The 20223-nt window shown below is 39.7% G+C and overlaps 1 protein-coding gene across 4 annotated transcripts in view; it reads right to left on the reverse strand.

Annotated features, from left to right (window-relative positions):
• Cpne8 (copine 8) overlaps positions 1 to 20223 on the reverse strand; it is a 174197-nt gene that overhangs the window by 111357 nt on the left and 42617 nt on the right. For all 4 annotated transcript variants that reach the window (XM_063263951.1, NM_001108750.1, XM_039079639.2 and 1 more), the window contains 2 exons: positions 12738 to 12841; positions 5471 to 5510 (listed from right to left, as the gene is read on the reverse strand). In XM_063263951.1, the coding sequence (XP_063120021.1) occupies positions 5471 to 5508 (38 nt within the window). In that variant the 5' untranslated portion in view covers positions 5509 to 5510; positions 12738 to 12841. The remainder of the gene's footprint in view (positions 1 to 5470; positions 5511 to 12737; positions 12842 to 20223) is intronic.

A 20223-nucleotide genomic window follows, 5' to 3' on the forward strand; every position in this document is an offset into this window, starting at 1 on the left:
TGCCACGATGTAACTAGCTAACGGCCACTGCTTCCTACCCAAACATCCCCACACTCTCTTCCTTATGTTACTTTATTCACGGATTTTGTTTACTTTTGGCAGGCGTTTAGCCTCAGAAATGAGAAAAGGCACCACGGTACTTAGGTTTACATTCTAATGGAAGAAACTTGTCCTGTCTGTGAACCCTGTTCCTAAGAAAAAACACACATTTCATGGCCCAAGCATTTCATTCTCAAGTGAAACTGAAGAATAAAATTAACGCACGGGAGGAAGTTCATAGGCAGAATGGTTAGGAAATGCAAGAAAGACCACGGAAGCCTACACTGGAGGTTAGTGATGTTTGGCAGAAGGAAGCCAGTGAAATGCTACCACGTCTGAAACAAGAAATTCAGTGCCACCTTCTGAAGTCCAGCAAGAAAGGAAAAGTTTTGGCTTGCCTCTTGGCTACACATTGTTACAGTTTTAGTGGCCTCTAGTCTGGCACGCCAACGAGAGTCCTAGAAACATCAACTCTGAGCCCATTCTTAACTCTTTTGTGTCTTGCTGAGCTGATAAAAATTAAATAATGTAAAAATGTGAGATGTAGTTCTGCCAAGAACATTTAAGATGGATGGGTTTGCTAGTTCCTCAAATAACGACACCCTTCACTCACACTGTCTAACGCCCTTGGAAGAAAATATTTTAGTGGAAGTATTTACTTGGAGAACTATTACAAGAATCAATCACATGATGAAGTGAGAACCTGAATTTCATCGCCCTTCACTTGGAGCAAGTATTTCCCCCACTGAAAGCTTTCCAATTGCCAGAGAAACTCATTAAAAACCCCACCTCTGTTTCACGTGACAATATTCCAAACCAAAGCTACAGGTCTACTTTCTGTTTCCATTTTCCCTGATAGTATTATGACTTTTCTTGTTTGGGGGGTTAAGAATCTCACTATGTAAACCCTAGCTATCTTGAAACTGCTGGCCTTTAATTCACAGAGACTGTATATATGTTGGTCTTAGATCCCCCAGAGACTGAGGGCTGAAATGTCTGTAACATGTGCCACCACGTCCCGCTAAAAGAGATGTATAACCCAAGATCCTAACGATCAGATGACAAACACAGTCATCCTAAAAAGGAATTCCTCCCCAAATCATCAAAATTAACATTTCAAACCCAACGATTTTAAAATCTGCTTCCAAGAAATGATTTGCAGCCAGATCCTTTTTGCAAAAACAACTAAGTGAATTCACCCGCATGGGGATTTGTGCACTTAGCAGTGTTTTCTAAATGACTCTGGTTTGTATTTCACTCTGCACGGCTGGCAGGTAGACAGCTCTGCTGTTAAGAGATTGCCTCTCTGGGGATAGTGCTAGCTTGCAGATTGGTTCCTCTGATCTTTGAAATGCATCATGAATCGCTTAGGGTTGAATGCCCTATGTACTTTTTAACCTAAAAATCTGTACTTCGGAGCTTTCAAATAACAGTTTGTGCTATTATTAATTTCTAACAGAACCTCAAGGTAACAATCTTCACAATTCTTACAATTATTCAACGCGCGCATTTCCCCCTTTGGACATGCTTTGTCCTCTTAGAAGTTTAGGCGTTTATTAACTCATTTGTATTGTCTACTGAATGTACGGATTTTTAATTCTTTATTAGACTGACTTTGTGTGGGTCCATGCACATGCACAGACGCATACATATATGTGTATGTGTGTTTGTGTGTGATGTGTACCCATGTGCACGTTTGGGTATGCAAATGTGCGGGAATGATGGAAATCAGAAGACAATTTTCAGGAGTTAGGTCTTTCCTTCAGTATCTGGATCCTAGGACTCAAGTTCAAGGTATCTCAGGCCAACATTGGGAATTTTTCCCTGATGAGCCATCTTGCTGGCTCCAGGATATATTTTAAATATATTTATTATACAGTAATGGGGATGATTTAGATAACGTAAACTGTGGGGAAGGCAGTCCTTCAAGGAGAACCAGCACGAGAGGTAAGAAGACAGAAATAATTCTTCTGGTGTGAACAAGAGTGACAATCTGTTGAATGTGTGTGAGTTGGAAAGTGTTTAACAGTGCATTACGGATTGTTAAAAAAAAAAAAAAATGAAGAGGGATTGGGCTCCCAGAGAATACAGGCAGCACAAGGAAGATAAGGAACCAGACATTTTAGTTTTAGGTTTCGGTAGACTGTCTACTGGAAGATATTTAACAAGCAAATGAAAGTTGGGTTTGTTTAGACACTCTGGAATCTCACAAGACACGGAAATAGGACAGCTATCCAGAAGAAAGTGTTCCACAGGGAGCGGGTATAAAAATGAAAAAGAAAATGCGAGAAACAATATTAAGATCAAGGATGCAGGAAAGAAAAAGAAGCATCGCACTGTGGAAGTAGAACGTCTTGGGGAGGAGAAGGGGATTCCCAGGCAATTTAGGGAAAAGATGTTATTTCCCTGAAGAAAAGGGTCCGTTCTCGCCAAAGGAAAGAAGATGCTTAAGATGAAAACTGAGGAACGGTCATGATCTTGCTTACATCCAAGTAGCACTAGGAGTAAAAACGAGGGTTCAGCTCCTTACAAAGAGCAAAGCAAAGGAAGTTATGAAGATGAATGATTAGAAACAGAGGGCAGAAGAAGTACTATGAGGGCAGATTGGTGTCACATTGAAAAATGGAATTTTAAGGATTCCTACTTTTAATTACACATGTATGTGTGCATGCATGCATGCATGCATGTATGTGTGTGGAGGTGTGTGAATGCCAGTACAGACACCACAGAGAGCAGAGGATCTTTATCCCCAAGGAGCTGGAGTTACACGGGGCTGTGAGCCACCCAGTGTGGGTGCTGAGTTATCTGCTCCAGCCCACAAGTCGTGCAAGAGAAACACGAGACTATTTTGTGAGGTGAAAACACTCTTCTACCAAAGAATTATTTGAAAAAATATATATTCAATGCCATATTTTGGAAGGCATGTGTTTTATATCATAAAGTCTAATGATAACCGTCAATTGAAGGGAAATATTTCAGTCAGGTTGGAGGTCCATATACCTCACATACTTTCCAATTAGAAGGGAAGGCAAGTGCACTGATAGGGCCTACATGTCCTTCCATACACACCCTCCAAACATCGTATAACACTCTCTGAAGAGCAGTTTGAACTAAAACAACCAAGAAACACAGAAATTATTTCCCAGGTAAATGGTAGCCTATATTATTTCCAATAAAGGGGAGGTGGGCTACTTTGCCAGGCATATGATGGGCAAATGTAGACATGTGGTCTTTGGAGAAGAGAACCTTAGAAGAGGTGCTGAACAGAATGGTCACATGACCTCAGAAGAAGAGAGAGGAATAGGATAAAAAAAAAAATAAAACAGCCCGGTCACCATCCACTCTCCAGTTCCCAGCTTTGGACCAGATAGCCAAGCTCTGCCTCACGTCATTGAGATGATCCCAGTCTATGTGAATGAGCGGGTTCTACTCTCTATCATCAAAACAATCATGCCTAGAGACTGTAGTTCTTTTCCTCATTCTTCCCAAGAGCATTTAGAAAATTTCTAATAGCCAGGCCTACAAAACACATTCACAAGGCCCCTTCACAATAAAAGCCTATTGCAAAGAGAAAACCTCCTCAGTGCCCATTCACAATGCTATTAACCCATCAGAGAGAGGAGCACATTCTCGATGCCCAGCCATGATGCTATGAACCTTTCACAGAGGAAAATATTATTGATGTCCAGTCACAAAGTCATAAACCGTCAATGGAAAGCAGCACATTTTCAACGCCCAGTCACAAAACCGCGAACCTATCCTAGAGGGAAAACATTTTCAATCCCCAGGCTCCCCACTATGGAACTACCACAGAAAGCAACACATTCTCAATGCCCACTCACAATGCTACAAAACCACCATAGAAAGCAACGCACTCTCAATACAAAGGCACAACACTATGAACCCACAAAAAAGAACAGCACATTATCACATGCTCTGCACCCATCATAAAGACCTGGTGGAATGTCCACGTCAGTAACCTCTACTAATAGGAAGGAAACAGCCTATTATAGCCTTGTTTTAGTTTATAGAAAAGTCATTGTGTACATAGTTCTTTTTGTATTTCTTCACCTAATTCTACTATGCTCTTTATTATATAATTAAACAGTATAGCTCCTTTGTGAACTAGAGAAAATGTTTTTTTACTACCCAAGTCCATCTATTAGATTGTGATTACCTCATAAATTCTTCTCTTCTTTGAATAACAACATCCCTCTCTGTAGGCTACAACAGATATTGTATGGCCAACTATCCTGTTGACGGCACAGAACAAAGGATGAGTCTAGCTGCCCTCCCAACATTGGTTGCTAATTCTACATCTGTAGACGCAGAGTTCACTTTGAACCCTGCTGAACCCTTTTCAGAACATTACTGTATCTGTTCCTCACATAGCTCCTCTCTTATGGTTTGAATGTGAATGTCCCTCATATGGTCATGTATTTGATCAATTGGTCCCAGTTGGTGTCTTTGTTTGGAAAGGTGATTGAACCTTTAAGGAAGCAGACCCTTACTGAAGAGAGTGTGTCACTGGGTCAGCCTTCAGGGCTTACAGTTTGCCACCCTCCCTCATCTCTCCTCTCTTCCTGTGTGTGGGTGAAAAGTGACCACTCTGCTTTCTGACTGCTCATCCTACCTCAGGCTCTTGCTCCCATGTCTTTGCTGCCATTCCACATAGAACTGGAAGACAAATCAAGCCCTTAGTTTGCTGTTTGTCAAAGTTGTCTATCACAGCAGCAGAAATAGCCAACAGACCCTGCTAATTGGTTTGATCGAATTTTAGTCATTCACACCAGTAACAAGCAGATAAATCAGTATTTTGCCAGAGTACCGTCCACTCATCTTCTCCATCTATCCATGGAGATATCATGCCAAGCTCTGACACTACTGCTCCCCGACTGCGTGCTACTACTGCTGGAAAGCGCCATGATCTAGATAGAGAGAAGAGACTGGAGAAACAGGCATAGCTTGACTTGAGGACAAGTATACCTTGTACTCATATTTTTGGTTGTGAACATATCCTTTAACATCTTGCACTCTAAAGAAACTGACATGGGAGGAAATTCTGCTGAAAAACTGAATTACAGGAGGTCGGATAATGACTTGGCCTAGAACTCATGCATCTCCCAATGTCTCTGACATGGAGCCTACTAAGACAATCTGACTCACTCTCCCATACTATTCAACCTGATAAGACATAAAATAGACCCACATCTTAAAAACAAAATGAGAACGCTGATCCTTTCTACCAATGGAAGGTACTGTCTTTCAATAAGCTCCTTCTAAGTGTGACTCCAGCATTCCTTTAAAATGTTACTTGTTTTCTATGAAAAATCACATCACATCAAATATTATTTTTAAATTATCAGTTGAGTGTTAATATACAAATAAACATATTTTAAAACAATATATAATAATAAAAATATGAACTTACATGTTTGGACAGGTTGGGACTCTTTGAATCAACATCATACCTAAAAAAATTAAAAGTATGAAATTTAAATTATTTTCACAAAAACGCAGCTAAAAAAATAATGTTTCCTAGAACTCAAAATGTAAAAGTTGATTTGAACAGTAACCAATGGGACATTGCGAGTAACATATTTTAAATTCCCAAGCATCCAGAGATAGACGTGACACCTCTGGGTCACTTGAATTCCACATAACCAGAAGTATAAACTCTGCTGTTTGAGAAGTTGCAAATCGATCTGTTAATCAGTAGTATCCATGTGCCACTCAAATGACGTCAAAATCTCTTTAAAATAGATTTTTTTCCTCTAGATATGAAAACTAAGTGTGTCTTTTTCACAGCACATGTGTATTAGGTACATTATAATTCTTACCTGAGAGCTTAAATGCTACTGTTAAGGTTGAAAACTCACTGGAGTTGCAGAAACTACTTTCTTTCCCAACCACGAGGCATAGGGAAACTGTTTTATGTAAACAGGAATAAATTTTGTAAACAGGAATTCACACTGGAATTTGATAAGCCTGGGTTTTAACTGGTTGCTACTGGAAATAGATGATCTCCTGGAAAGAATCCAAGATGTCTCTATTGACTGGACATGACCAAAATAACATCAACATAGGAGGCTCTCTGATAAGATAATAAGGTTCTGGGACTAGTCTTTCTGTAAATCAAACCCTTTCTAACTCATGCATGACTTTTATCAAAACTCAAGGCCGTCTTTTAAAGGTTAAAGTTTTCTCTCTCACCTAAATAAATCATTTCGCAAAACACCTTAGTTAATGATAGAGGAAAAAAGATATAAAGGAAAAGAAAAGCAGAGTTCATTGTTTGTACTAGTATACCCAGTATACTCAGTGTTCCCAGTATACTCAATGTTCCTGGTTATACCCAATGTGCCCAGTATACTCAGTGTTCCCAGTATACTCAGTGTTCCCGGTTATACCCAATGTGCCCAGTATACTCAGTGTTCCCAGTATACCCACTGTGCACAATACACCCAGTATACCCAGTTTTCCAAGACCGGGAAGGGGAAGAATTACTGCCAGATGAAAATTAGTTTACAACCTCACAACGCAAACCCACTCAAAAGAACAGTAGAGTCCTGTCCTCCATGCCACCATATGCCTATTACTGTGAACAGCTGTGGTCCAGAATTTAAATCAGCGAAACATTAACCTCAACTACAGGGCTATAAATGTTAGCACAGAGATACTTCTTATCAAGACTTTTAAAGGGTAACATTAAAACAAGTAAGCGTAATATCACCAGACATGAATCAAAGCGGTGCTCTTTCTCAACCTCAGAAAAAATGTCTTCTACGCTACTGTAAACTGGGGCCACGACGCATGTCATGTTCGAGTAAATGAAAAAAATAAAATAAAAGTCCATGTTCTCATCATGACATTACCTTAAAAAACAATCTTTTTTGCCAACTTAACAAAGCTGTTTTTACTATATTATCTCAAAGTCAGGAGACTCACGTAGTCTCTCGGTAGATCTTAGGTCATCTGTGAATTTGTAAAGCATAAAAAATGGCTATGATTATTCTTTTCCTGTTGCTGTCGTTGTTGTTGTGGTGGTTGTGGTTGTGGTTGTGGTTGTTGCAGGACCAGAAAATGAACCCAGAGCTCCATGTATGTATATATTAGGCAAAGTACTGTCGGACAGAGCTGTGTATCCAAGACTCTACTTTTTCCCCATTTAATTTTTTGTTGGTCTGAGTAAAATCTCAATTCCTTGCCAGGGCTGTCCTTAAACTTGAGCCTTTTGAGAGGCCGTATCCAAGCAGGAGCCACCAGGCCCAGCTATGTTTCTTTTTTAATGGAGTTTTCCTCCTAAGTTTATTTTAAAACTAGGAAGACTATCTGGTCCTCACAGAATACAAGCAATGCACCCTGTATGGCCACAATGTTGCTTAGTGACTGTTCTGCCCATAGAAGACAATAAATGACAGGCTAGGAAGCCCAGCACTCATGCTGGGAGGTCACTCCTCTGGGTCCCAGCAGGAATTTTATTGAAGGTAGTTTTGTCAACGACAGCTTCTAGATATCAAAACTTGAATTATGAGAGTCATGAACATTCATGCATTCAGGGTATACTGGACACAGTGGGAATACTGGACATACTTATAACAAAGGGAATATTGGGTACAGTGAACACATGGGGCATACAAGCCACACCGATACACTCAGTGAATTCCACTTTTCCCTTCTTTATCCCTATTTTTTTCTATCATTGATTAAGATGCTTTCTTATGCAAAAAGATTGTATTTAGGTGAGAGAGAAAGTTTTAACCGACCGTCTCGCATTTGGGTACATCTTAGAAGTTATAATTCTAACTAAGATGGGCAAATGCTAGCTACAATCATTTCTGTGTTTCTTCAGTTGAAACTATCATCCCAGGTGGAATCTTGTATCCCATGATGCATAGCTCAAAAGCTACCAATATCCTTGGATACCATGGCCCAGTGACCAGTTGAGTATTCCTCAAAGGACAAACCATTCCCTACTGTGCAGGGTCAAAGGGGAATTTTCTTCTACTCTCCAAGAGCATGGGTGGAGTTAGCTTCGAACCTGAGCTGCCTGTCTTTGCAGAAGACAAATCTTGCAAACCCGCCCTATGGAAAAGAACATCAGAAAAGGTTCTAAAAAGGACTTCTGTGAGTCAGGACTGCTTTGTCACTCACTAGAAGATGCTCTCAGTGTCTCTAAGCCTGGTACTTAGGGAAGCTCTACATTAAAGCCCACACCTTTGCCTACCAACACCCTCTTCCTTTCTGTGCCCACTTCTTTCCTGGATGTCCTGAAACAAGTGAGCGGAAAGCAAGAAATGTTTAAAAGTAAAGAGCCCCTGAAGAAGGAACAAGATGATTCTGTTAAACAAAAGTGACCGGAAGTTCATGAAATGAGGGCTTCACACCATTGTTAGGCAAGGGAGACGATCGGAATGGACACATTGGAGCAATCAGAACAAATGAAATAATTTATTTACACCTCAAAAATGTTGAAATCCTTCAAAGTAATTGTGTGTTAATGTATACATTTAGTGACTACCACCGTCTGACTAATCAAGAAATATTTTACTCTGGGCCAGTCAAATCTAGACTCATGAATCTCTTGTGGGGTTCAGTCTCCATGGGAGATCCTATCTCCTCTCTTCTGCACCCTTGTACATCTCACGCAGTGACTGGGCACTACCATGCCTTACTCAAAGTCACTGTCGTACATACAGCCTTTCCTGCCAACAATAAAGTTCACAATTACACTAATAGTATATTTATAAGTCATGGTGAATTATTTGAGTGCTGGGAGTAATAAAGGAGAACACCAAAGGTCCCAGAGACAAGGGGAGACCATGATACAAAACTGATAAAATATTCAAGACAACCAGAAAGGCAAAGGGTACGTGGGATAATCAGAATGGTAACAGTCTGGACCAGTGGCATTAGGAATACAGGCAGATTCTATCTGTCTGTCTTTCTGTCTATCTATCTATCTACCTACCTTCTCACCTACCTGTCATCTATCTTTATATCTACATATCATCTATTTATCTACATACCTATCATCTATCTATCTTTATATCTATATATCTATGTATGTATCTATCATTCATCTATTTATCTACATACCTACCTATATCTATCTTTACATCTATCTTTATATCTATCTTTATACCTATGTATATATGTGTCTATCTATCTATCAATCATCTATCTATCTACCTATCATCTATCTATCTAAATATCATCTATTTATCTACCTACCTATCATCTATTTTTCTATCTACTTACCTATCATCTATGTATCTCTATCTTTATCCATCCTGCCTTTCTTTCTTCCCTAAATTTTCCCCACGAACAGAAAAATGGAACTGTAAGTCTCTCATAATATGCAGTTGCTAACATAATATGCTTTCCTTTGCAATGTTAGGCACTAAACTCGGTGCCTCCAGCACACCAAGCAAGAATTCTGACACTGAGCCCAGAGAACAGGTACTCAGGGCTGAGTTTTACTTCCCTTTCTCTGGTGCTTGTGAATCTTCTTCTCAGTTTTCAGTCACCTAAGAGACACACCTCTTCATGCACCTTTGAGGTTTCTAAGTTTGAGGCATAACTGAGGAGGGAAGAAGACCTTCCCTGAATGTTTATGTCCTGACTGTGAAATAAATTGGAAGAGTAAAAGGGAAACTGCAGATAAACACTGGCTTCTGCCTGTCTCTGCTTCCTGGTCAGCATCACAATCAAGCTGCCTGTACTAATGTGTCATCCGAACTATGACATACAGCTTCCTCTGAACTGGGAGCCGAAATGAACCATTCCTCCCTTAGCTGCTTTCTCAGTTACTTTGTAACACCAATAAGCATGAATCAGTAGAAATCAACAAATCAGAAAGTCATTTGCGTCTATTTGCTGGCTACTTAACACAGATGTACTATGAAAGGATGATCCTGGAAGCCATTTGCTGGCCACTGCTCACCGATGTGCTGTGGATGGGTATCCTTTACACAGTGGTCAGTGTCAGTGGGTTAGAAGAGTATTCTCGGCTCTCTAAGAGATGGGAACTGGAAACTACACTCGATTTTTCATAGTATGGTTTGTCTGTTATGAATCTTCCTTCATGTATTTTACTTACATAATAAAATACACCACAGCATAGAAAGTAGACTACTTACTACCAATAGAAAGCATTATATGAGACAGCTCAACGAAATAAAACAAGGGGATCAAATGCCTTCAGAAATGCACATGAAAGTGTGGCTTGCTTTCCTTGAGCTCTGCAGTCAACCCTTTCTAGTCCTTCTTGTTCCAGCTTTTAAAAACATGAAATTGAGATCTTATTTGAACTAAAATTCTGGAATTTCAGGAAAGTGCTATTTAACTCAATCCTGCAGAACACCGTCATGGTTCAAGGATGGATGTGGTTTCTGTGACACCTGTAGTTTCTAGGAAATTGAAGTTACAGGGTATAAGTCAGCCTGCGTTGGTTATTTTCCATTTCCTGACACACTGATATAGCTGTTCCTGAAACAGACTGCAATGAGTACCGGGGAGGTCATGAACCCAAAGAGCCAGTATAGGAGGACAAAAGGACAAAGGGTAACAGCAGAGAAGAAAACGTAACAGCTGTCACCTAGCCAAGGTGTTTGGTGCCTGTCAGCAGACAGCAATCAAAACCCCAGGGAAATGGTTGCTAACAGTCAGAGCTAAAGAAGCAGAGTTCAGAGTAGTAGCAAAGTCTGTATATGCATCTCTAGGTTTACTGGCAACAAACCGGAATACTCCATGGGTGAGCTTGTGTGCTTCCTTTCATAGTAAAATTTCCCTTTCACTACTTTATCCCCCAAAATGCAGATCAGAGTAATAATAAATGCCCACTTAGTAGCAAGCAGGGACACTGCCCCAGGTTACTTGCAGCGGAAAAGTGGAGTCAATGAAAATGAGTGTTGGTAAATGGTAAAATGCATTATATTCCTGCAATAATTGTCATGGAGCCCTAAAAATGAATGAATTATATTTTGTGGCATAGAAAAACATGCAAAAACTTAAAGATAACAGGAAAATACATTTGCCACAGTTGCCACATGCATGTCACTGTTAAAGAAGCTCGGATGATTGACACAGGGAACTACTTAAACTTTTTTTTCCTTAAATTGGAATAACGGAATTCTTATTTTTCAAATAGTTATATCATTTTGCATTTGCAATGAACACCTATTACTGTTAAGTGAAAGAAAATCCAGATAGGTGTGAAAAGGAGAAAGAAAAGGGAAAATGGAACAAAGAATCATGAAATGGTGACTGGTTTTAGGATAAAATTGAATTGAGTACCATGCTGTTGTGCTTGATGAACCATTTCAGAAACAGTTGCTCTCAGCGCTGAGCAAGGCTAGCAGTGAGCTGCTTTCCCACAGTTCTTACCTAGTGTTAAGTAACAATGTTGCAGCCTCCATGGTCAAGGGTGGGCAGAAGACACTTTCGTTCTAGTTTGATTATTTGGAAAAATGTTTGTGGGAAATAAAAGCCTATTGTGAATATCATAAAATTTGCTTCCTAAGTCTGATGAACATCTAGCACCCTTGAAGGAAAGCATTATGAATTATTTTGTTACATATATTTCAGCATAAAAGAAAGACCATTAGTAGCAGTAAAGAACTTATTTTATACTAGGAGAAACACTGGGACTCGTCTAAATAAGATATTGTCATCTTCTGTTATTAAAGAGTATTTATAGGTACCAATACGCTGGCATGATTGTTTTCAATGATTTAAACAAGGCATTAACCTTTTAAAATACTTTTGAAATTCATAATCATTAATTATTTTGATATACAAGGCAAGCACTATATTATATTACGCAGACTATCTTGAATACAAGTTACACATTTCTTTCTGTGCCCCCTCCCAGGTTTCCTTCCATGCATGTCCAGACCCTATTAATCCCCAAAATTCGTCTCTATGGAACAAGGACTCATTTATTGCTGACAATTAAAACTGTTGCCTGTCTGTGGATCTGGTTCCACTAACTGGGTTACCTGGTCTGGCCCCAGTGACAAAGGATGTGCGTAGCCCTGCACTTGATGTGCCAGGGTGGGAATATCCAGGAGGGGGCTCCACCCTCTCAGAGGAGAAGGGAAAGAAGGGTAGGGGATGGAAGATGGCAGAACAGGTTGTGTGATGGGGGAGGGTGAGAAGAGGGGGCACTGACTGGGATGTAAAGTGAATAAATAAATAAATGGAGAAAAATTGGCGCCATGCTTTCTTTGGTCAGGGACTTAAAATTGTCAATAGTACTTTACAATAGTTGATTTAGTGTCAAATCCTTGGCCTTAAAAGCATGAAGTATGTACCTAGGAAAGCCATTGGGAGACAGAAGTACAGTACTAGGCTAGCAGGCCATGGGGAGAAGTGAGTCTTCTGGCATTAGCCATCATGCTGCATGTGCTCCCTTATAGTCCTCTGAGATTGATGAATCCCACTGGGGTAGAGGTAGGTTTGATAGGAAGCCTGCTTACACTTCCCAGCATAACTAATCGGTCTACTCACCTATTTGAATATTTCAAAATAGTAAGGAAAAAAAAGATATGTTCAGTACTGTGCTTCAGCCTCTGACTGGAGAGAATAGAAATGCCTTTTTATGGGGCATCCATGTACTCAGGGAAATCTACACAGTCCAGACTGTGAAGTCCTTAAAAATCATGTTTTTAATGTCATGTTTTAGTAGAACTTACAAGTCAAAACGAAGATTCTCTCTTTCTTCAAAGAAATAATCCAGAATAAACTTTCTTACAAAATCAGGATTCAAAGTATTATCAATCACTTCAGTTCTTCCAAACTATAGACAGAAACAGAAGAGGCACAAAGGTTAAAAACAAACCTTCCATGGTGACTTCAAAGTGTAGCATTCAGTATCGATATTCCTTTAAACGATGAGCAATCAATATCCAGTTGACTTGATCAACTACAGCTCCAGAGAGAAGTGCTTAAGATCAGACCACCGCTCAAACTCCCTCAGGAAAACAAACATGAACCTGAGTTCATTCTAAACTCAGCTACAGGTTGCAATACATCACCCTCCCTTCTAACTTGAAAGACAAAGCCCTTTCTAACCTAAAAAATCCATGTATGCAGCATATTCATTTTTTAAAATAAAACACTTTTTAAAAAGTCAAACAGATAATATGTATTCTTAATTAGAGGGCCAAATATTCATAGTTCTCATCCTCAACTTTTATAGGAACTGGCCCTTCGCACAATAAAGTCTATTAGTCATGTTTTCAGCAGAAGTTTCTTCTAATTATTCCATACTTACGGTATAATTTCATCCAGATGGACACATTATAATGACATATACCAGTCCTGTATGCTTCTTAAAAATGGGTAGTACTTCAGCTTAGTAAAACATGTTTCTCTATTTTGAGGGAGTGGAAATCAGGGAACAGAAGTGCACACTGGGCCTCTCTCCTTTACATGTGAGGAAAGTCACTAGATGATGCTCCGAAAGTCAGCACAAACACACAGGACACAAGTGCTTTAATCCTCAGCTAATATTCTTCACCTCCAGTTGCCAGTTTGGTGAGGGGATTTTAACCTTAGCTGTGAAGTCGTCAGTCAATCAAACAGGCAGGCTGTCTCGCTGGAGAACCTATTCTAACTAAAGTTCCAGGAAGTAATATCTTTTTAATAAGAAAATGGAGAACCAAGCTTACCTATTCAATGTGAAGGCCAGGGGCTGCTTTAACCTTTATGTGTAAATGATTATATAAGATACTTATAATATGTGTGTGATATGGCCAACTAATCACTCCTTCGCAAAGAAATAATTTGCCACTGAACAATACATTATTATGGACCAATACCACATGGACAAACTAACCCTACAATTAGCATCTGTATACAAAGTGTGTCGCTACAAAAGACTTATACAGTTAGTTCTTCAGCTTGTGAAATCATTTTGAAAGGTTCTAGAAAATTTAGGAGGTGAACCTAGTAGACAAATTGAGTCACTAGAGTTGGGGTTTTGAGGATATTTATTCCTAGTCCCTTCTTTTTTTTCCTGTGTCCCTTTTATCTGCTTGCTGGCTACCATGTAAACTTCTTGCTTCACATGACTTTCCACTATAATGTACAGAATACCAAAGAAACACATTCCTCCTTAGGTTGCTTCTATAGGGAATTTTGGACACAATGATGATGTCAGAGAACTAGGCTCTTGCTGTGACTAAGCCTTATATACCATGCTTAGATCTTTAGAACTATCTGGTGTGTGGGAGAAACATGAAAGTTTGGAGATGTATGTTAAAAAGACTCTAGAACATCAGTCTAACCTGTGTGTCACAGGGGTCCTCTTAGACCATCAGAAATATCAGATATTTACACTACAATTCATAACAGTAGCAGAATTAATGTTGTAAGGTAACACCAGAAATGATTTTAAGGTTGGGACTCACCACAACTTGGGGAACTATATTAAAGGGTTGCAGTATTAGGAAGGGTGAGCACCACTGCAGGAGAGTATTGTAAACAGATTAGTGGGTGGTTCTGGTGGGAACTCAGAAGACCAGGACAATGATCAGAATGTGGACAGTAAACATTGCTGTCTGGCATGGAACTCATGGAGATCTGCTGCTCAGAAGGTTATAGACACATGTCAGAACTACACTGGGCATTGGATGAGAGGCCATTCCTGCTGTATTCTAGGGAAAAACAATCTATGTTTCTGCAATAAATGAGACTGAATTTTAAAATAACAAGCTAATTGATTTGGTGGATAAAATTCCAAGACAGCATAAATTTTGTCAGGAGCCATCAAGGAGAAGCTAAAAATTAGCAGGTGATCTTCCTGAGAGGGTCCGCCTTGGATTAAAATCTATGACAGATTTGCTCCTGCATTCAAGGCCCAGGAGAATTTCATTTTAGGAAAGATTTCTGCTATTAATATATTTTTCCTATTATAATTAAATATATATAATAATCACTAGGTATTAGCCCACCCTTTTGAGCAGATCTCTTCAGAGCAATGAAGAATGCAGTGATGCCATATAGGCAAACAGATGATTTCTTAATTCTTACTGATGATCCTATAAGAATTCCTAAAATTAGAGTAATTACTAAGCTATTTTATAATAGGACGTCTATTAAATCTTTTCTGACAATCAAAACTGCAATCAGAACTCTGCCAGTCTTCAAGTGGCATGAGTTATTTGCTTCTGAGATAGCAAGCAGGTATCTACTACTCAGAGCATATTGCAAGAGGTTGCAAAACCATTAACCAAAGGTCATAAAAAGGGAACTAATGGTTTACTATAGGTGCAAGGACAGAAGATAAAATATTGACTGGGTTTATCTATACAAACTTCAATAATTACTTAATTACAAAGTGATGGTTTTTAACTCTCCATGAACATATAGCTAGTGACACATGATAAATGTTTAGCCAGATAACTCCTAATAGATATGCATGTAAACATTCTCTGTTGTAGACTTCTTATTCAATTTATGATTTGAATTTATGTGTAAACTTGTGGTGAACTTTTTATCATGTGATGATGTATTCTGAAAGATGTGTAAGTGCTGAAGACAAAGAGAAGAGAGACACCTTGTCTCCTTTTTCTTACGAAGGTCTTTCACCCCTTCTCTTAGAGAACGTTTTAGCCAGGACTCAATAACTTTTTAGACAGAACTGAACTCAAGAAAAACTTACAAGAAAGGCATTGGGAGTAATGGTATTGAGAATAAGGGTTTCATAGTGACATAGAGCAGGAGGAAGAAGCAAAATTAGAAGAAGAGAGCAGAGAGAACTTTTTAGAGAGAACTTTTTGAAGGAGAACTTTTGTAGAAAGTCTTTGTAGAACTGAAGAACTTAGAAATAAAGGCTAAAACCACTTTTCAAGGTGTCTTTTTTCCCCCAACTTAGACTAGCAGGCTGTGAGTTAGAAACATGCAGTTCCTGCATACATAGAACAAAGGCTTATTCCCCTCCTGTTTTATGATGAGGTACTAAACAGTTTCTAGACTCAGAGCTAGCCCTGACATGCAGGTCATCTCCAGAAGCAAAGTGGTTTAGATTTAAGATAGGTATATGTTTTATTATTATACAACAACTCTAAATATCTGGTAAGACCAAGTCTTATCCTACAGATGCTCTTCTTCCCCCTCCACTGTCACAAGAGGAGTCAACAAGAAAGAGGAATCACAGGGGCTGGACTTCCGGCCACATTTGTGCTATAGCATGGGTTCTGATGGCTATTTGAAGCCAGATTTATAGTGAAAGTCAAGAGTGAAAAATGTCCACGCAAATAGATTTGGGAAGGCCCCTTATCAAAAAAGAAGCAAGCTAGAAGCAAAGGTCATGCTAATGAGACACACACCACTGAAAAGAAGTCAAGTATCCAGGAATGGTGGAGCACACCTTTAATCCCAGCACCCAAGAGGCAGAGACCAGTGGATTTCTGTGAGTTTCATGCTGGCCATAGTGATCCCTGCCTCAAAAAGTAAAAAACAAAACTAACAAAAGTTCTAAACAAACAAAAAAGAAAGCCATGCACTTTCTGTGAGCCCCCACAGGGATGTTGCTATAAGACCATCTCAGAAACTGGCCAGAAGTCACTCACTGGAGGATATACAGTCATAAGTTCACTTCAAACAAGTTTGCTTGAGAAGAGAGAATCCATAAGGTATACTGTTCATACACGGCCACCTGTGGATGATCCCCGTGTTCAGGTGCACACACACACACACACACACACACACACACACACACACACACTCAGAATCACCTGAAGCCATAGTCCAAGGGAATCACAGTTTCCAGTTACTGGGGCTAAAACAGCTTCTAAGCAGAAGTGGGAAGCCTTGAGCTGGCAAAGCACTACACTCAAAGAGAACTCCGCCATTCTCCATGTTTCCCAATACCCATCCCTTGTTTGAACTTCAACCCAAATCTGTACTGAGAACATTGGGAAATAAGAATGAATTATCTTAGCAGAGATTCCATGGGATCATCAGCCCACAACTCCTCAATTCATTAGCCACAAATATTCTTACTATTTCTTGTTTATAGCAGTGAGGGCTGATATACTATGCTATTTCTACTGAAAATGAATGGGCAGCTATTAAAATTCTGCCTTTAACTAGTCATGTATAAATCATGACTGTGTCTGTCTCTGTACCTCTTCAAACAAATTGCCCTGACATTGCCATGGCCTTCAAGATGCTAAATTCAGTGTGAGTTTGGGACCCTGGCCTCACAAGGTCCCTGGGTCTATCTGACATAGCTGATGATTCCATTCTTCATCCTTCCTGAAGCATGCTTTTTCGCTTTCTGACTTCATGGTTGACTACATTTTTCTCTAGCGTCCTCGGGTATTCAATTCCTTCTTTACAGAGCATACTTCTATTTTCTGACCTCTTAATAGGCACGCTTTGACTGGGGCGGGGGGGGTGTCATTTGGGCTTTTTTCTATTCACATGTGTCCTCTCTAAAACTGGTGAGGATGTAAGGCCCCTAATGTTTCCACCTCTGAACATGGGATTAAGGCTTATCACTTGCCCACCTCCACCTTCTGCCATGTGAGAACCCTCAAAGGAGAGCCTCCCTAAAAGGTACAGGTAAAGAACAACCTTGTGGGTGAAAATTAATTTCGATACTTCATAAATTACACCCCCTGGTACTCTTTCATAGCATTACAAAACAGATTAAGGCTATACATTTGACTTTACAAATCACCTACTTAATGATAACTTCTAAGTCTATGTGACCAGACCAGAGTCACCTTAGTAAAGGCTTGTGCACACAGTTGTGAAGAGTCATGCATGTATCTGATTTCTTGAGTTACATACACATCTAATAGTCTTACAGGCCCTTCAAAATTATCATCCAATAATAAACATTACCCTATTTCCCCTCTCTAATTCTGGTTTACTTCTTGCTAAAAAGTGATTGTATACTGTGCTATATGCTAACCATAAAGGTAAGTTACCTATATGAACAACTTCCTTTTTACCCTACCAATGCCTCTTCATCACTGCTTTCTAAATTATCAATTTTTACTTCAAAACATATGGCCACAATGGCCCACTTGATAATTTCATATTACAAATTTAAGTCAAGATTTCTGTCTTATAATGGATGAATTCAAGGGTTTTCAACTCTGTCTCTCCTATTTTCACTATAAATTCCACAACCAGAGACATATTGAAATAATGTAAATATTATGCCTTTTCAGAAGACTAAAAGAGAACACATCGGACAAACTCTTTTCAGTCTATAGGACTTGGCGCCTCTAAAAGAAAATTAATATATTTTTAGATTTATTTTATTTCTCTAATCTGTGTCTGATCACTTTGGTATGATTCTTTTCCATTTATTTTCTTATTTTCATGAAATTTTCATTTTTCTTAATAGTTCGATGAAATTCCACTGTGTGTATTGACCATATTTTCATTATCCATTCATCAACTGATGGGTATCTGGACTGGTTTCATTTCTTTGCTATTGTAATAGAGGATTAATGAACACTGAAGAGCAAGACACCTATGTAGGAGGATACAGAGCCCTCTAAGTATGTTGCAGATGGTTCTCATAACAGACCTATTTTTACATTTTGGAGAAACCTACTTATTAATTTCCAGAAGTTCTATATCAGTTTATCCTCCCACCAATAAAAACAAGGACTCCTTTTTCCCATATTTTTGCCAGCATTATAATTGCCATCCAGATCTGCACCCAGATCTGAACTGAGCCTGTCAAACAGCTCCCTGCACCCAAATCCCATAGGGGAGGGGAGAGAGCTAGACCCTTAGAAGTGCGGACACTCCGAAAAATCAGAGGAGACTACCCTCTGCCCACATTCCCGACTCAAGAGGAAAATTCCTAGGCCCTCTGTGCCCCCTGTATACAGGACCTAGAAGCAGTAGGGGCAGGACCCTTCAGGTGCTACCCTTGCAGAGAGCTGAAAGCCAACCACTGGGAGCAACTACATGCCTGAGAGCTGAGGTAAGGCCAACTTTTCCTCTCCAAGTGACCTGCATGGTGGACTCAGGACATGCAAAGGCAGAAGTTCTCTGGGACCAGGCACTTCCAGTTTCTGGCTGTGGCAGGAACTTTTCTGATCCTGGCTCACAACTCCCTGCTTCCAAATCCCGTGAGAGAGAGAGAGCTGAACATCCAGAAGTATGGGCAATCCTGAGACTGCCGGGCAGGACAGACTGCCACTTCTGCCCACCTTTGCCCACATCCCTGGCCCAAGAGAAAACTGCATAGTGACTCTGAACACAGGAATAGATGAGCAGTCAGCTATAGGAGCCCCGCAGTCTAGGTCTGTGCCCAGATCTGAACTGAACCCTACAAACAGCTCCCTGCACTCAAATCCTGTGGGGGTTGGGGGAAGCTAGACACTCAGAAGTGTGGACACTCCTCAAAAAATCAGAGGAGACTACTACTACTACAATCACTATTCCTTAATATCTCTCAACATCAATGGACTCAATTCCCCATTAAAAAAATACAGATTAACAGACTGGATATGTAAAGAGGACCCAGCATTTTGCTGCCTACCAGAAACACACCTCAAAGACAAAGACAGACACTATCTCAGAGTCAAAGGCTGGAAAACCACTTTCCAAACAAATGATCTGAAGAAGCAAGCTGGAGTAGCCATTCTAATATTGAATAAAATTGGCTTTCAACCAAAAGTCCTCAAAAAAGATAAGGAAGGACAATTCATACTCATCAAAGGAAAAATCCACCAAGATGAACTCTCAATCTTAAATATCTATGTTCCAAAACAAGGGCACCTGCATACATAAAAGAAACCTTACTAAAGCTCAAAGCACACATTGCACCTCACACACTAATAGTAGGAGATTTCAACACCCCACTCTCATCAAAGGAAAGATCATGGAAACAGAAATTAAACAGAGACGTAGAGGGACAAAGATAGAAATAATCCCATGCATCCTATCAGATCACCATGGACTAAGGCTGGCCTTCAATAACAACAATAAGGGAAGAATGCCTACATATACATGGAAGTTGAACAATGCTCTACTCAATGATAACTTGGTCAAGGAAGAAATAAAGAAAGAAATTAAAGACTTCTTAGAATTTAATGAAAATGAAGGTACAACATACCCAAACTTATGGGACACAATGAAAACTGTCCTAAGAGGAAAACTCATAGCTCTGAGTGCCTGCAGAAAGAAACAGGAGAGAAC

This window comes from Rattus norvegicus, chromosome 7 (genome assembly GCF_036323735.1).
Source record: "Rattus norvegicus strain BN/NHsdMcwi chromosome 7, GRCr8, whole genome shotgun sequence".
Classification (NCBI taxonomy): domain Eukaryota; kingdom Metazoa; phylum Chordata; class Mammalia; order Rodentia; family Muridae; genus Rattus; species Rattus norvegicus.